This window comes from Euprymna scolopes, chromosome 1, assembly GCF_053919585.1.
Source record: "Euprymna scolopes isolate OS-2025 chromosome 1, ASM5391958v1, whole genome shotgun sequence".
NCBI classification, from domain to species: domain Eukaryota; kingdom Metazoa; phylum Mollusca; class Cephalopoda; order Sepiida; family Sepiolidae; genus Euprymna; species Euprymna scolopes.
In genome coordinates, this window is record NC_136482.1 from 191,677,658 (window position 1) to 191,692,358 (window position 14,701).

A 14,701-nucleotide genomic window follows, 5' to 3' on the forward strand; every position below is an offset into this window, starting at 1 on the left:
GAGGGAGCCACCTCCTTTGCAGCAATCCTGGCAATGCCCTCAATTTATTTGTTTCAATTCATGTTTCATGTGAATGTTAAGCCGAGGAGTTTGAAGAGCTTTCAGGAAGCGTATCTTTAGTCATGTCAGTCAGTGGTTGTCAATTACATTCTTGTAATTGTTAAAGGAAAGTAGCTTAGTCTTAGTAGCATTTCATGTTAGCCTATTCCACTGCAGATTGTAAATGTATTGAACTAGACGGCAAATCAGCCAGTCATTTTGGCGACGATCGTGTTTTGAGTGTTTGAACTTATTTAAAAGAAAATATCAATCTTTCTTGATAAAAACATCAAAAAACAAAAAAAAAACAAAAAAAAAAGAGGCAAACAAGATGGTTATATCGCTGTGGCTAAGTGGTTAATGGCACGGACCTATGTATCACAGGTTCGAATCCAGTTTGTTCCACAGAAACACTTTCATCTAACCCACACCTCACCTTGTGTCTAATCTCTTGAAGAGAAGGTAAATTACTATTGCTACTGCTGCTACCACCACTACTACTACCATTGCTATTACTAATATCTTCATGCGCACTTGGAATATGACACGGCACACACACATACACACACAAAAAAAGAGGGAAAGTTAACTAAAATGAACACAAACGTGGAAAAGAATAACTTGCAGACTTTGTGAAGGTTTATGAGTTCCAGTGACCTATTTCCTCCAAATTTGAATATTTCTTCTTTTTTTTTTATATTTGACTCCCAATGCAATATCTGTGCACCGACAGGGCACCATTAAACACAACCTGCATCGACTATATAGAGTTTTTTAGTACGACCACATATACATAACAATAAAAAAGTACCGCTTTGTTCCACATAAAACAATGTTACAACTAGATTTTATTATGAAAGCAATCGACAAGGCCATTACCCTCAAAACACGTTTCTTTTGGAACCTATTTTCTCTTTCTTTCCTTCGCAACTCTATTTTTTATGTTTTTTTTATGTTGTCATTAAACTCGTTTGAACTAATCTTTTGTCTTTTTTTGCTAATTGCAAAATGTGCGTCCTCTTTTTTGCTGCTTGGTTTGTGTTCACACGACCCAAAGAAAAAAATAGTGATATTTTAAAAGCAACACGATAGTGCTCACCTCAGCAACCACTGCTTATATTACAAAAAGGGACTCCGGCTAAAAGTGTAGCATCTGTTCTTCAGCCGGAGAAGGCCCAACTCTTTTCCTAATCTATATTAATCACATCCTTACATCATTCGTAGACATTTATGCTGATGACACTACCATCTATGGTAGCACATCTAAGACCGTAAACGACCATATTCTCTCCGTTTCTCTCTCCTCTGATCTTGAGCACGTGGTACAATGGGGAAAGGAGTGGCTGGTTACTTTTAATGCATCTAAAACCAAGCTTCTATCTTTACATCATCAACGTTCTGATTCCCATCTGGCATCAATTGAAATGAATGGCTGTCATCTTGGGGAGGCCTCATGTTTTGACAAGCTTCTTGGCTTGACCTTTACTCCTGATCTTAAATGGAACACATACATCAAATTGCTGGAAAAATGGTGGGATCCTTCTATCGATCCAGTAGATATCTCACTGCTGATGCAATTCTTTATCTAGAATAGAGCCAGGTACGTCCAAGGATGAAGTACTGTTGCCACATCTGGGCAGGAGCTGCTAGAAAGGACTTGCCCTGCCTTGATAGAGTTCAGAATAAACTTCGTAGCCTCATAGGAGATGTTTTTTTTCTCTTTCCTGCAACCTCTATCTCACAGAAGAGATGTTGCGAGTTTGTCTCTGCTTTATCGTTATTTTCATGGCAAGTGCTCGGCTGAACTCCAATCTATGATTCCCCCTCACTAAACTTCCATAAGAAACACTAGACTAGCTGAAAACACTATCAATAATTCCCCCACTCTTTATCTGTGCCTAAACCTAAACGTAAATTCCATGATCAAAGCTTCTTTCTTAGAACTGCACGCCTGTGGAGTTGTCTTCCGTTTTCCTGCTTTCCAGCTGACTACAATATGGTTGTCTTCAAGACCAACGTGAACAAGTTTCTGATGAGCCGTTCCACTTAAGTTAACAAATTTACCGAATTTTCATTACTAACGATTACTATATTGTCCACTCAACTACTGTGCACTCTTAACCCTTATCCTCGAGTGATCTTTGGCCTTGATAAGTTGTTATGTAAAAAAAAAAAATGCGAAAGTAAAACTTTTTTGGTCCAAATTCAGAGTCCCTCTTTTTGGGAAGTTATATTTATTTTATTTACTAGCAGAAGGCACCTGGCTTTGCCTGATTGTAAAATACGCTTAAATATATTTTAATTAATGCAGATTTCGTATTTATTATTACAGAGCCAATTTGCTATTTGATATCATATTGTACCTAATATAAAATTCATAAAAATTTCATAAAAAATCAGCCAACCGTTTTCGAGTCCGTAGGGAACGAACTCACGGACACAGACACAGAGATACGCATACAAAGTTCCTTTTATATGATAGTAAAGTTAAGATAAGCCAAATAAAAGTCCAACAACTAATCAACCAAAGTTTGATTCTATCGAATAACAACTAAGAGGGAGGATAGAAAAATCACTCGATCATCTCGTTCTGATCGCTTTAAAACTGACTCCTTTGTGAGGATTCATGGAAAAATAAATGCCCGAATGTACAGAGAATTGATTAGAGAACATGTGGTTCCTAATCTTTTTGATTCTGATATATTTATGCAAGACAGCGCACCGTACCATAAAGCAAAAATAGTTTTAGAAGAGTTAAATAGATTCAATATTTGCGTTATGAATTGGCCAGCTCAGAGACCCGACCTTAAGCCAATTGAAAATGTTTGGAAAATTATTGGTGATAAGATCACAGAACCCCCCCCCCCCGCCCCAAATCTTGATGATTTATGGGAATGTATGAGAAAATCCTGGAATAATATCTCCCCTATAACATGTGAACAATTAGTTCTGTCTTGCAGCAAAAGATGCCATAGTCTGATTGAAAACAAGGTGCTTTTCACTAAATACTGAAAGGATTCTTTGTTTTTTCATTAATAATTTCCCCCGGACACCAGTAATTTAATTAAATTTGTTTATATGTCAAAAAACTAATATGTATTCAAAATCAAAAATCAAGAATTGTTTGTTTTATTCAACTACCATTATTAAACATTGGAAAATTCACCAAAAAAATTATTTTCCCTTTTTCATAGATAAAGTTAGAAGCCATTTAAAAGAAAATGATCGACCGTTCGTTAACTTTTGGACGCTACTGTATATATATTAACGGCATTATGTAGGATAAATATTTAATACTAGCTGTAATATACCCGGCGTTGCCAGAAAACTGGCATAAGTGATGACGCCATAGATGACACCATCTGCTATGACGTCAAATATGACATCTTTATGAAAAAACAATATAAACATATGATGCTATGGCATCATATATGACGCCACCTGATATGACGTGATGTATGATGTTTGTGCGAACATAAATATGACGTCATCATATATAATGTTTGATATAATATATAAATATGACGCCATCATATATAATGTTTTTTGTAAATAAACAACCAGGAATACGACTTTATTATAATACATTCCTTAAAAACGTTGCATCTTAAAAATTAGTGTTCAACGACGGTAATCTTTGTTGTATGCAACATGAAAAACCCTCAGTCACATTTAGTGCTTATTTAGGAATGAAATAAAAACGAAGATGGGACAGAAAACAAAAAAGAAAAAAAATTTTTTTCTTTATAAAGATTCTGTTATATATCGAAATATCGAATTTAATTGTAATAAATAAATAAATATGTTTATCGAAAGAGATTCTACACTTGTTTGGCTTTAACCCGTTATTTTTTAAAATTTTGTATATGTATACAAAGAGAGAAGGAGAGAAAGAGAGAGAGATGTGAAGAAAGAGAGGGGTGTATGTGTGTGTGAGAGAGAAAGAGAGAGAGAGAAAGAGAGAGAGAGAGAGAGAGAGAGAGAGAGAGAGAGAGAGAGAGAGAGAGAGAGAGAGAGAGAGAGAGAGAGAAGGGGTAGCATATTTTGAAAGCACCGCACAGGATGTATTTTCTTTTATTTATCGATTATATTGAAGTCTCAATAGAAATATTTCTCGAATTTACGTGAAGAACAACCATTTCCAATATCAATGTAAGAGTACAGCAGACTAAATGATTATATTAACCTGCCGAAATGGGTGTCGAAGTTGGTTATTATCTGAACAACAGGTGTCTGTTATTGTTGCAACTGATTAGACTAAAATAAAACGAAGTTATTCAAGTATTTAACCTAATTGGTTAGAATTATTATTATTTTTTTTTTTAATAAAAACCACTTTCTTCATCCCTAGTAAGACATATTGTCACTGAAGAGTGGCGGCTACTGTGCTAGGGGCAATATTTATCAGGGCAATCCAGGTGGAGAATTGAGCAGCAAGATTCTTGTTCGCGCTAGATTTCGATTTCTGCATGTTTGTACGGTCAGGGAAATAGGGAGGAGGGAGGAAATACCAAAGGTAAGCAGTCCGAGTAAAGAAATTATCAGAGTATAAAACTTTAGGGAAGCACTACAGTGAAGGGATGTCATTTTGCTGTTAGTCGGGTGGATCGCACGTATTTACAGTGAGTGAATACAAGTTCATCAGCGCATATTCCATGAAAGTACTTATAAAAACAGGCACTGGGATGTGACACTACAGCGATATGACTTAGCAGACTGTGCGGAATTTATTAAGTCAGAAATCCTTCTACGCATCCAATACATGAGGGAGGGACTTGGTAAACCTAGCATATACCTCCGTAAAAAATTATGCTTTGCCAGTGTTCGGATTCAAGATATTCATATGAAAATTATTCACCGTTGTCTTCATTATAGAGTAGAAGGTTTCTTTTCTAAAGCATTTCAGGTGGGATAAGTCTGACTTGCTATTTGCGTTACTGTTACACTACGAAGTCTCGGCTGTAAATGCGTTCTATTTTATCGTCTTAAATTTATGTCGCTTTTTTTTTCTGACGATGATCATCGTACGGTATGTTCTTATATTTATTTTTTTATTGTTGTTGTTTTTTGTGTATGTTGTTATATTGATTTTTATTGTTGTTTTTTATGTATGTTCTTATATTTATTTTTTATTGTTGTTGTTTTCTGTGTATGTTCTTGTATTTATTTTTATTGTTGTGTTTTGTGTATGTTCTTATACTTATTTTTATTGTTGTTGTTTTTTGTGTATGTTCTTATATTTATTTTTTATTGTTGTTGTTTTCTGTGTATGTTCTTATATTTATTTTTATTGTTGTTGTTTTTTGTGTATGTTCTTATACTTATTTTTATTGTTGTTGTTTTTTGTGTATGTTCTTATATTTATTTTTATTGTTGTTGTTTTTTGTGTATGTTCTTGTATTTATTTTTTATTGTTGTTTTTTGTGTATGTTCTTATATTTATTTTTTATTGTTGTTGTTTTCTGTGTATGTTCTTATATTTATTTTTATTGTTGTTGTTTGTATGTTCTTATATTTATTTTTTATTGTTGTTGTTTTCTGTGTATGTTCTTGTATTTATTTTTATTGTTGTTGTTTTTTGTGTATGTTCTTATACTTATTTTTATTGTTGTTGTTTTTTGTGTATGTTCTTATATTTATTTTTTATTGTTGTTTTTTTCTGTGTATGTTCTTATATTTATTTTTATTGTTGTTGTTTGTATGTTCTTATATTTATTTTTTATTGTTGTTGTTTTCTGTGTATGTTCTTGTATTTATTTTTATTGTTGTTTTTTGTGTATGTTCTTATACTTATTTTTATTGTTGTTGTTTTCTGTGTATGTTCTTGTATTTATTTTTATTGTTGTGTTTTGTGTATGTTCTTATACTTATTTTTATTGTTGTTGTTTTTTGTGTATGTTCTTATATTTATTTTTTATTGTTGTTGTTTTCTGTGTATGTTCTTATATTTATTTTTATTGTTGTTGTTTTTTGTGTATGTTCTTATATTTATTTTTATTGTTGTTGTTTTCTGTGTATGTTCTTGTATTTATTTTTATTGTTGTTGTTTTTTGTGTATGTTCTTATACTTATTTTTATTGTTGTTGTTTTTTGTGTATGTTCTTATATTTATTTTTATTGTTGTTGTTTTTTGTGTATGTTCTTATATTTATTTTTATTGTTGTTGTTTGTATGTTCTTATATTTATTTTTTATTGTTGTTGTTTTCTGTGTATGTTCTTGTATTTATTTTTATTGTTGTTGTTTTTTGTGTATGTTCTTATACTTATTTTTATTGTTGTTGTTTTTTGTGTATGTTCTTATATTTATTTTTATTGTTGTTGTTTTTTGTGTATGTTCTTATATTTATTTTTATTGTTGTTGTTTGTATGTTCTTATATTTATTTTTTATTGTTGTTGTTTTCTGTGTATGTTCTTGTATTTATTTTTATTGTTGTTGTTTTTTGTGTATGTTCTTATACTTATTTTTATTGTTGTTGTTTTTTGTGTATGTTCTTATATTTATTTTTATTGTTGTTTTTTGTGTATGTTCTTATATTTATTTTTTTTGTTGTTGTTTTCTGTGTATGTTCTTATATTTATTTTTATTGTTGTTTTTTGTATGTTCTTATATTTTTTATTGTTGTTTTTTTGTGTATGTTGTTATAATTATTTTTATTGTTGCTGTTTTCTGTGTATGTTCTTATATTTATTTTTATTGTTGTTGTTTTTTGTGTATGTTCTTGTATTTATTTTTTATTGTTGTTTTTTGTGTATGTTCTTATATTTATTTTTTATTGTTGTTGTTTTCTGTGTATGTTCTTATATTTATTTTTATTGTTGTTGTTTGTATGTTCTTATATTTATTATTTATTGTTGTTGTTTTCTGTGTATGTTCTTGTATTTATTTTTATTGTTGTTGTTTTTTGTGTATGTTCTTATACTTATTTTTATTGTTGTTGTTTTCTGTGTATGTTCTTGTATTTATTTTTATTGTTGTTGTTTTTTGTGTATGTTCTTATACTTATTTTTATTGTTGTTGTTTTTTGTGTATGTTCTTATATTTATTTTTATTGTTGTTGTTTTTTGTGTATGTTCTTATATTTATTTTTATTGTTGTTGTTTGTATGTTCTTATATTTATTTTTTATTGTTGTTGTTTTCTGTGTATGTTCTTGTATTTATTTTTATTGTTGTTGTTTTTTGTGTATGTTCTTATACTTATTTTTATTGTTGTTGTTTTTTGTGTATGTTCTTATATTTATTTTTATTGTTGTTGTGTTTTGTGTATGTTCTTATATTTATTTTTTTGTTATTGTTTTCTGTGTATGTTCTTATATTTATTTTTATTGTTGTTTTTTGTATGTTCTTATATTTTTTATTGTTGTTTTTTTGTGTATGTTGTTATAATTATTTTTATTGTTGCTGTTTTCTGTGTATGTTCTTATATTTATTTTTATTGTTGTTGTTTTTTGTGTATGTTCTTGTATTTATTTTTTATTGTTGTTTTTTGTGTATGTTCTTATATTTATTTTTTATTGTTGTTGTTTTCTGTGTATGTTCTTATATTTATTTTTATTGTTGTTGTTTGTATGTTCTTATATTTATTTTTTATTGTTGTTGTTTTCTATGTATGTTCTTGTATTTATTTTTATTGTTGTTGTTTTTTGTGTATGTTCTTATACTTATTTTTATTGTTGTTGTTTTTGTGTATGTTCTTATATTTATTTTTATTGTTGTTGTTTTTTGTGTATGTTCTTATATTTATTTTTGTTGTTGTTGTTTTCTGTGTATGTTCTTATATTTATTTTTATTGTTGTTTTTTGTATGTTCTTATATTTTTTATTGTTGTTGTTTTTTGTGTATGTTGTTATAATTATTTTTATTGTTGCTGTTTTCTGTGTATGTTCTTATATTTATTTTTGTTGTTGTTGTTTTTGTGTATGTTGTTATAATTATTGTTATTATTGTTGTTTTTTTGTGCATGTTCTTATATTTATTTTTATTGTTGTTTCTTGTGTATGCTCTTATATCCATGTAGTTTTTATCACTAAAGCAGTGCAAACATTTTTTTTTAATAATTTCTCATTTTATGATTTGTTAATGTTTTTTCTTTTTTTGCCGACTCTTTTTCAGCCATACCGAATATAGGTTAGAGTAACTTTTAGTGTTAAGTTTGTAGTTAGCGTTAGGTTTTGTTTTTGTTAGCGTTAGGTTTTGTTTTTGTTAGCGTTAGGTTTTGTTTTTGTTAGCGTTAGGGCTAGGTTTAGATTATACTTTTGTTTAAGAGTAGGATTTAATTTATTTCGGCACTTGTGCACTACTGCGAAGAAACCACTTTTTTTGGTTTTCAGTTTGTATATTTGGACGGTGTATAGCAAGGGAAGACATTGACTACTATACACTTATTAAGCCTTATCTTCGAGTGGCCTCTGGGCCTTGATAAGTGGTGACTCCCATGTAAAAAATGTAATTTCAAAACTGAATAAAAAATCTCACCACAATAAATGAGCGTGTTTTTAAAAAAGGATTTTGTTACATCTTTATTTAATTAAAATACATATAAGAAAATTATAATAACACAAAATACATTTTTAAAAACGAGATTAATTTTTTTTCGTAACATAGCCAAATATCTGAAATTTTCCTCACTAATAAAATATAATCATTAAACTTTATTGTTTGAAATTAATGAATTAATGAATGAAAGTTATCAAAATGTATGACTTTTAACATTTATAAATATTTTTCAACATGCATTATTAAAATGCGTAAGAATTTTAAGAAAAGTATTTTTTGCAAAATGAAATTTTTTTGTAACAAAGTCAAAACTTTATTGTTTGTAATGAATAAATAAAAGTTGTCTGCCCCTGTTGTGCACTCTTAAAATCCCAAAACTTTAAACTATAAAAGTGTTTTCTTCGCAATAGTGCACAAGTGTCGTGATATTTTTTTTAACTTGCATGTACGTCCACATGTACAACAAATATTCGTTTCACCTACAAGTTTCCATTTTAAACAAAATTCAATATTTGCTTCTGGACATTGCAGCGTCTGTCCAAACTATACTGTGATATATATATAACAATATATGATGTGTTTATTGATGTGTATATATATTTAATCGTCTAGACATGAATGTGTCTATTGCTCGCCTATTCTAAACAGGGCATATAATAATTATAACGAATAGGAATAAATAAAAGGCTCTTGGAGAAACATACCTTATCCATATGGGTTAATTTTGATTTGACGGATCCTCAGAAAAGCTGCACGCGAAGATTCGTACGACTCGAAGCCTTAGTGGAATTTACAGCAGCTTTATTTCGGATGTTTCCCCCATTAGAAAGCCGCAACGCTTATCTTAAACTTTTACTATGGTCATTTCACCTACTCGGAGCCATTACTGTCCACGACCCCCTTTCTTTCTCTAGCTACCGACTGGGTTTACTCTCTCTGACGTTAAACTTTTGATTAACTGATACGTGTATTTTGAAGCTATCTCGTTACGTCATTTTGTTTATGTTCTAATATTCCTTTCCACCAAATTAACACTTTTGTTTGTGCTAATTATGAAAACTAACATTCCTTTCTATTTAAACATTTTAACAGCCAATCTTTAACACTACCAGATTCTTTGCAATGGCTTTAATCAATTTTTACAAATTTATAATTTTTTTTTCATTCCATTTGCTAAATGTCTGCTGTTGGGATTTTCATTGGCTAATTGTTTCGGCATATTCTGGAGGTTTACGTAACTTGAATGCAATGTGCCGACGAAAACGTAGTCTCTATTCTGCATAATTATTTAAACAGAATTTTAAAATTTAGTCTACGTACTTCTAGAAGAGGCTCTGTCCACCAGGTGATAGGTCCGTGCGTTTATCACAACCAAGTTTTAAATAGTTTTTCGTTACTGGACATACAAATTAAATGGACGCATAGTAAGAATGTTATTTCTTATTAAAAAAAAGAAAAAAAACTATTTTGTTTTCAGTACTTATGAAGAAGACGAGTTATTTTTCGATGAATGTTGCCTCAGCACATTCCGGCAGCTTACGTAAACGCCGGAATACGGCAAAACGCTCAGCTAATGCAGCAGACGACAATTAATGGATTGGAAGAATTGGTCATGCGACATAACAACGGTACGAATTTTATAGCGACAGTGTTTCGTCGGTTCGAAACCCGCCATGACTAATTGGAAAAATTTCCTATGAGACATTTGCCAAGAGTACCCCCTTAGAAATCCCCGGCATATAACCGAAAATCTCCCCACCCCAAATACCACGCCCCTAACTTTAACAGAACACACACACAAAAAAAATCGAAGTAGACAAAAAAGAAATAAATAAATAATTAAAAGCAAACATATTTTGTCACAATTTTTCTCGTACCTCGCCAAATAAACTTTATTAAAACAGTAATAGTTCTGATGAAAAAAACAAACAAACAAAAAACAACAAAAAAAATATTTCACTTGTTGTTACACATTATTTAAAAAATATTTATCCATAAAACTTACCATAGATTGATTTTTTTTTCTTATTTTTCCATTTTCTTCATTGAAAGTAATATGCAATAAATGTTTACTATCGTGATGTTTTCCTTTTTGCTAGCGGTTTAAAACTTGGTCAGCGCTTGGCCTATTCCGGCAGTTTACGTAAGCTTTCGGAAAATGCCGCCGCAACACCCACGGAAAAACGAGTCGTTCTATGTATAAGTACCTTGTTTTCTTTTGGCAGCACACGAATGGGAAACTGGTTGGCTCTGAACTACTGGCGCCATGTCCGCCACATATAGAAAAGCCAATGCGCAAAAGGCTCATGTTCACCATTGAACTAAACGAAGAGAAGGTTGCCGAGTCACTTTGCCACATGGGTCCGAATCAGTTGTCGCACAAATGCAATATCTTTCCAGAGCAGGTAAGTTTCATTTATCACTGCGCATATTAACGCATGTTAGCAGAAACATAAATATCAAAATAAAAAATATCATAATATACAGGAATCTTATAAGTTGGTTGGTTGGTTGTTTTTGTTTAACGGCATATCAACTCTTTTCAAGTTATTTAATGCCGAATTCAAAGATTAAAAAAAAATTTTTTTTAATAGAATGTATTTGTTATAAGTCGGTTTCTATTTAATATTTAACGCCTGGAATGCGAGTACTAATACACATGAGCCACACGTGCGGACCAGATGAACTGCTGAAGAGACAAAACATGAAGAAGCGTTACATGGAACCAAGAACATTGAAGATCTGTAAGTTCTCTATCCCCCATCTCCTCCCCATCCTCTCCATTACCCAAAAGAATGATGCCAAATAATAATAATAATAATAATAATAATAATAATAATAATAATAATAATAATAATAATAATAAGTGGGGAGGGTGATGCACTGGGAATTGTGCAAACGGCTGCATTTTAACCGTACAGACAAATGGTACAAACATAAACCCGCAACAACACTAGAAAACTAGAACCATAAAATCCTATGGGACATGGACATGCAGACAGACAAATCCACCCAAGCAAGAAGATCAGATGTCGTAATAATTAACAAGAAAGAAAAATCCTATCAAATCGTAGACTTTGCTGTCCCAACTCACCACAGGGTGAGCATGAAAGAAAAGGAGAAATTTCCAATTCTGTGTAGCTGAATTGCCATATATATTTTTATAAATTATTATATATATCATCATCATCATCATCATCACCACCACCACCACCACCACCACCACCACCACCACCACCGTCGTCGTCGTCGTCGTCGTCGTCGTCGTCGTCGTCGTCGTTGTTTTTTTTTTTTTGCTATCTTTTATTTCTCCTTTTGCTTCTTGCTATTATTTCTATTGCAGAATGATGAGAATCAGGCTTACTTCAGATGCTGTGTTGAAGCGGCTCACCGAAATCCGGGTGGGATGAGACGGGTAAATATAAACATAACTTATAAAAGTTCAGATTATCCATCATCGTATTATCGCAAGCAGAAAACGAATAAGAAGATTTTGAAGAGAGTCAAGATTGAGATATTGCTTTAACTAATTTTTGCATCATCCGCATTTATTTTTCGACAATAAAATTTCTATTAAGCATTAAAATAATAAATATTAGGGCATTAAAAATAATAAATTATTTGAAAAATAATGTTGAATATTTTCTATTAAATAAATATATGAAAATAAATTTTCTGCGGCTTTCGGAGATATACACCTTTTCAAAAAAAAAAAAAACTATTTTCTTTTCATTCTGCTGGTGTATTTTTTTTTTACACAGTGGTCACCACTTATCAAGGCCCGGAAGCCACTCAGGGATAAGGGTTATTGCAAGTACATTATATTATTATTTTTATATGTTTTATTCACGTTCACCCTTAACAAGGCGTATCGCCACTGGACGTAAGGGCTACTATTTGGAACCATGCCTAGGAAAACTTAACAAGATGTTGGTTTACATTACATTTAAACTTCTACATATCAGTAAAATCAAGGAAGCGTGTAACAGAAAGGAAATTTCAAAATCTAGCTAGTTGAGGGGAAAAACTATTAGAGTAAAAAGATTCTGGCATTTGGGGACCTCAACAGTAAAAATAAGCTCAGTTCGTCATGGAGAGAGCAAAGTATACGTCATATGTTGGTGACGCTTGTTATTATGTCTGCATCTGATGAGTCTGCGTAAAGTTTTGAAGGCAACGAGTTTTGTTACATCTTTGAAAATATAATCAACAGGGAGATGGTTAATGACACGGTCTGTGCGAAGTTGAAATTGAGTTTCACTTAAGAATGTTGGCAACCTTCATGTGGTTAACGATTTGGTCTGACAACCTGCGTGTGCGAAGCTTGTATCCAATTTCACTTACGGATGCTGGAAACCTTTACGTGGTCCCTGCCATAAGTACTTGATGTCTTTCTGGAAATAATTCTAACTAGAAAGATATCGAAAAGACGAATGCCAACAGCAATCACCTGATAGGAAATGAATTAATGATGGACGACAACAGCAACAACAACAACAACAACAACAACAACAACAACAACAACAACAACAACAACAACACCAGCAACACCAGCAACAACAACAACAACAACAACAACAACAACAACAACAACAACAACAACAACAACAACAACAACAACAACAGCAGCAGCAACAACAACAACACCAGCAACAACAACAACAACAACAACAACAACAACAACAACAACAACAACAACAACAGCAACAACAACATAACGTAGAAAGAAAATGTAATCGTCTTTGATAAGGGTGTATACCGAAAGTTCCAGAAAAAAATAATTAAAAGAAAGGTTTAATTAAAAAATGACATAATGTCATAAAATGAATTTTTTTAAAAATAATCTTACAAAATAATGTCTTCAATTATGTGACCATGCTCCTTCTTTACCTAATGATTTTTTTCTTCTAAATTTTATCTTTAAAAATTATAAATATTGTAGCTTTCAAGTATTTCTTTTTCTATTATAAAAATGTCAATGCTATGGTAACGTAGCGCGTACCACCGGTAGGGAAACATAAAGACTTTAAAAAGGAGATCACGTTAGAGATTAAAAGAACGTTCGAGATCACGCGAGAGGCGTGAATGACGCTCGATAAGACGATTATGTAAGAGATGTCACAACAGTAACGAGAGAATGAAAAAATAAATGTTTTATTGAAAAGTTTTTTTTTTCTATTCTTTGTCCACTTTACGACTGAGGCTATAACGTGCTGGACAATGTTACATTATTTGGTCTAAAAATTCAATTTTAATTTTAATTAAAATCATTACTTTGATGAGATACAAAACTGAGCGTCAAGTTTGTGCCTAGTTTTGCAATCAAATCAAATCAATACGTACAAACCCCTGCAGTCACACTCACACATCTAATAGATTGTCTCATGGCTTATATGCATTGACAACCAAATGTTGTGAACATTGGTTTTAGCAATTTTCGTGTAATTCTTTTAACAAAAAAATCTGCTTATATAAAAACAAACACGTTCCAGCCAATTGAGGATTCAGATCCAAAAAGAGGTCTCTTGAATAAGAGGACTTATTGAAGTAAAACGAAACAAAAGACTGGGAAGACTTTGTATTATTTGGATTCTCCGGACTATCGCCTTTCTCTCGGACTTGAGAATCTTTCTGCCAAACTCAGGAATCTTTTTGTCGAACTCGGGAATCTGCACGGAATTTCAACAGCATCCTTTATTTAATCCACGGAGGTGGTATGCCCTCTTGCCACCAGAAAGATTCTCTAGTTCGACAGAAAGATTCTCAGCTTCGACCAGATACACCTGGAGAAGGTCGGAGATTACATCAACCGAAACGTTATGCAAATAACACTCAAGATAAGAGCAGTAATCCGAAGAATGTAAATAATACGAACATCGAGGAAATTTGTTGTTCACATTTATGTAAATATTATCAGCCATTTTTCGCGGACGCCCTTCATGTTAACTCTATTTTGAACGAACACAGAGTTACATACCTTTTGTTAAGATGGCATCCATTAAAAAATAACTCCGGCTTTGACAAAGTATTTTCCGAATTAAATTAAATCGGATTTAAATTTATACTTCTTTAAAACGCGCTGAAAGGATCCACAAGAAAAATTGAGTTACAAGAACTATTAATTTTGTGGGACATTATTGATGACAAAGAAGCGATAAAAAGGCT

At 31.6% G+C, this 14,701-nt stretch overlaps 2 protein-coding genes across 5 annotated transcripts in view; one reads left to right on the forward strand and one right to left on the reverse strand.

Annotated features, from left to right (window-relative positions):
* Window positions 1-4,916, reverse strand: part of LOC145278388 (kelch-like protein 26) — a 258,637-nt gene extending 253,721 nt beyond the window's left edge. The window contains exon 1 of the mRNA XM_080130659.1: window positions 4,898-4,916. The gene's annotated coding sequence lies outside the window, so the exon portion shown is untranslated. The remainder of the gene's footprint in view (window positions 1-4,897) is intronic.
* Window positions 1-14,701, forward strand: part of LOC145278454 (F-box only protein 31-like) — a 353,462-nt gene that overhangs the window by 181,751 nt on the left and 157,010 nt on the right. For all 4 annotated transcript variants that reach the window (XM_080130663.1, XM_080130665.1, XM_080130660.1 and 1 more), the window contains 2 exons: window positions 10,762-10,941; window positions 11,880-11,951. In XM_080130663.1, the coding sequence (XP_079986789.1) occupies window positions 10,762-10,941; window positions 11,880-11,951 (252 nt within the window). The remainder of the gene's footprint in view (window positions 1-10,761; window positions 10,942-11,879; window positions 11,952-14,701) is intronic.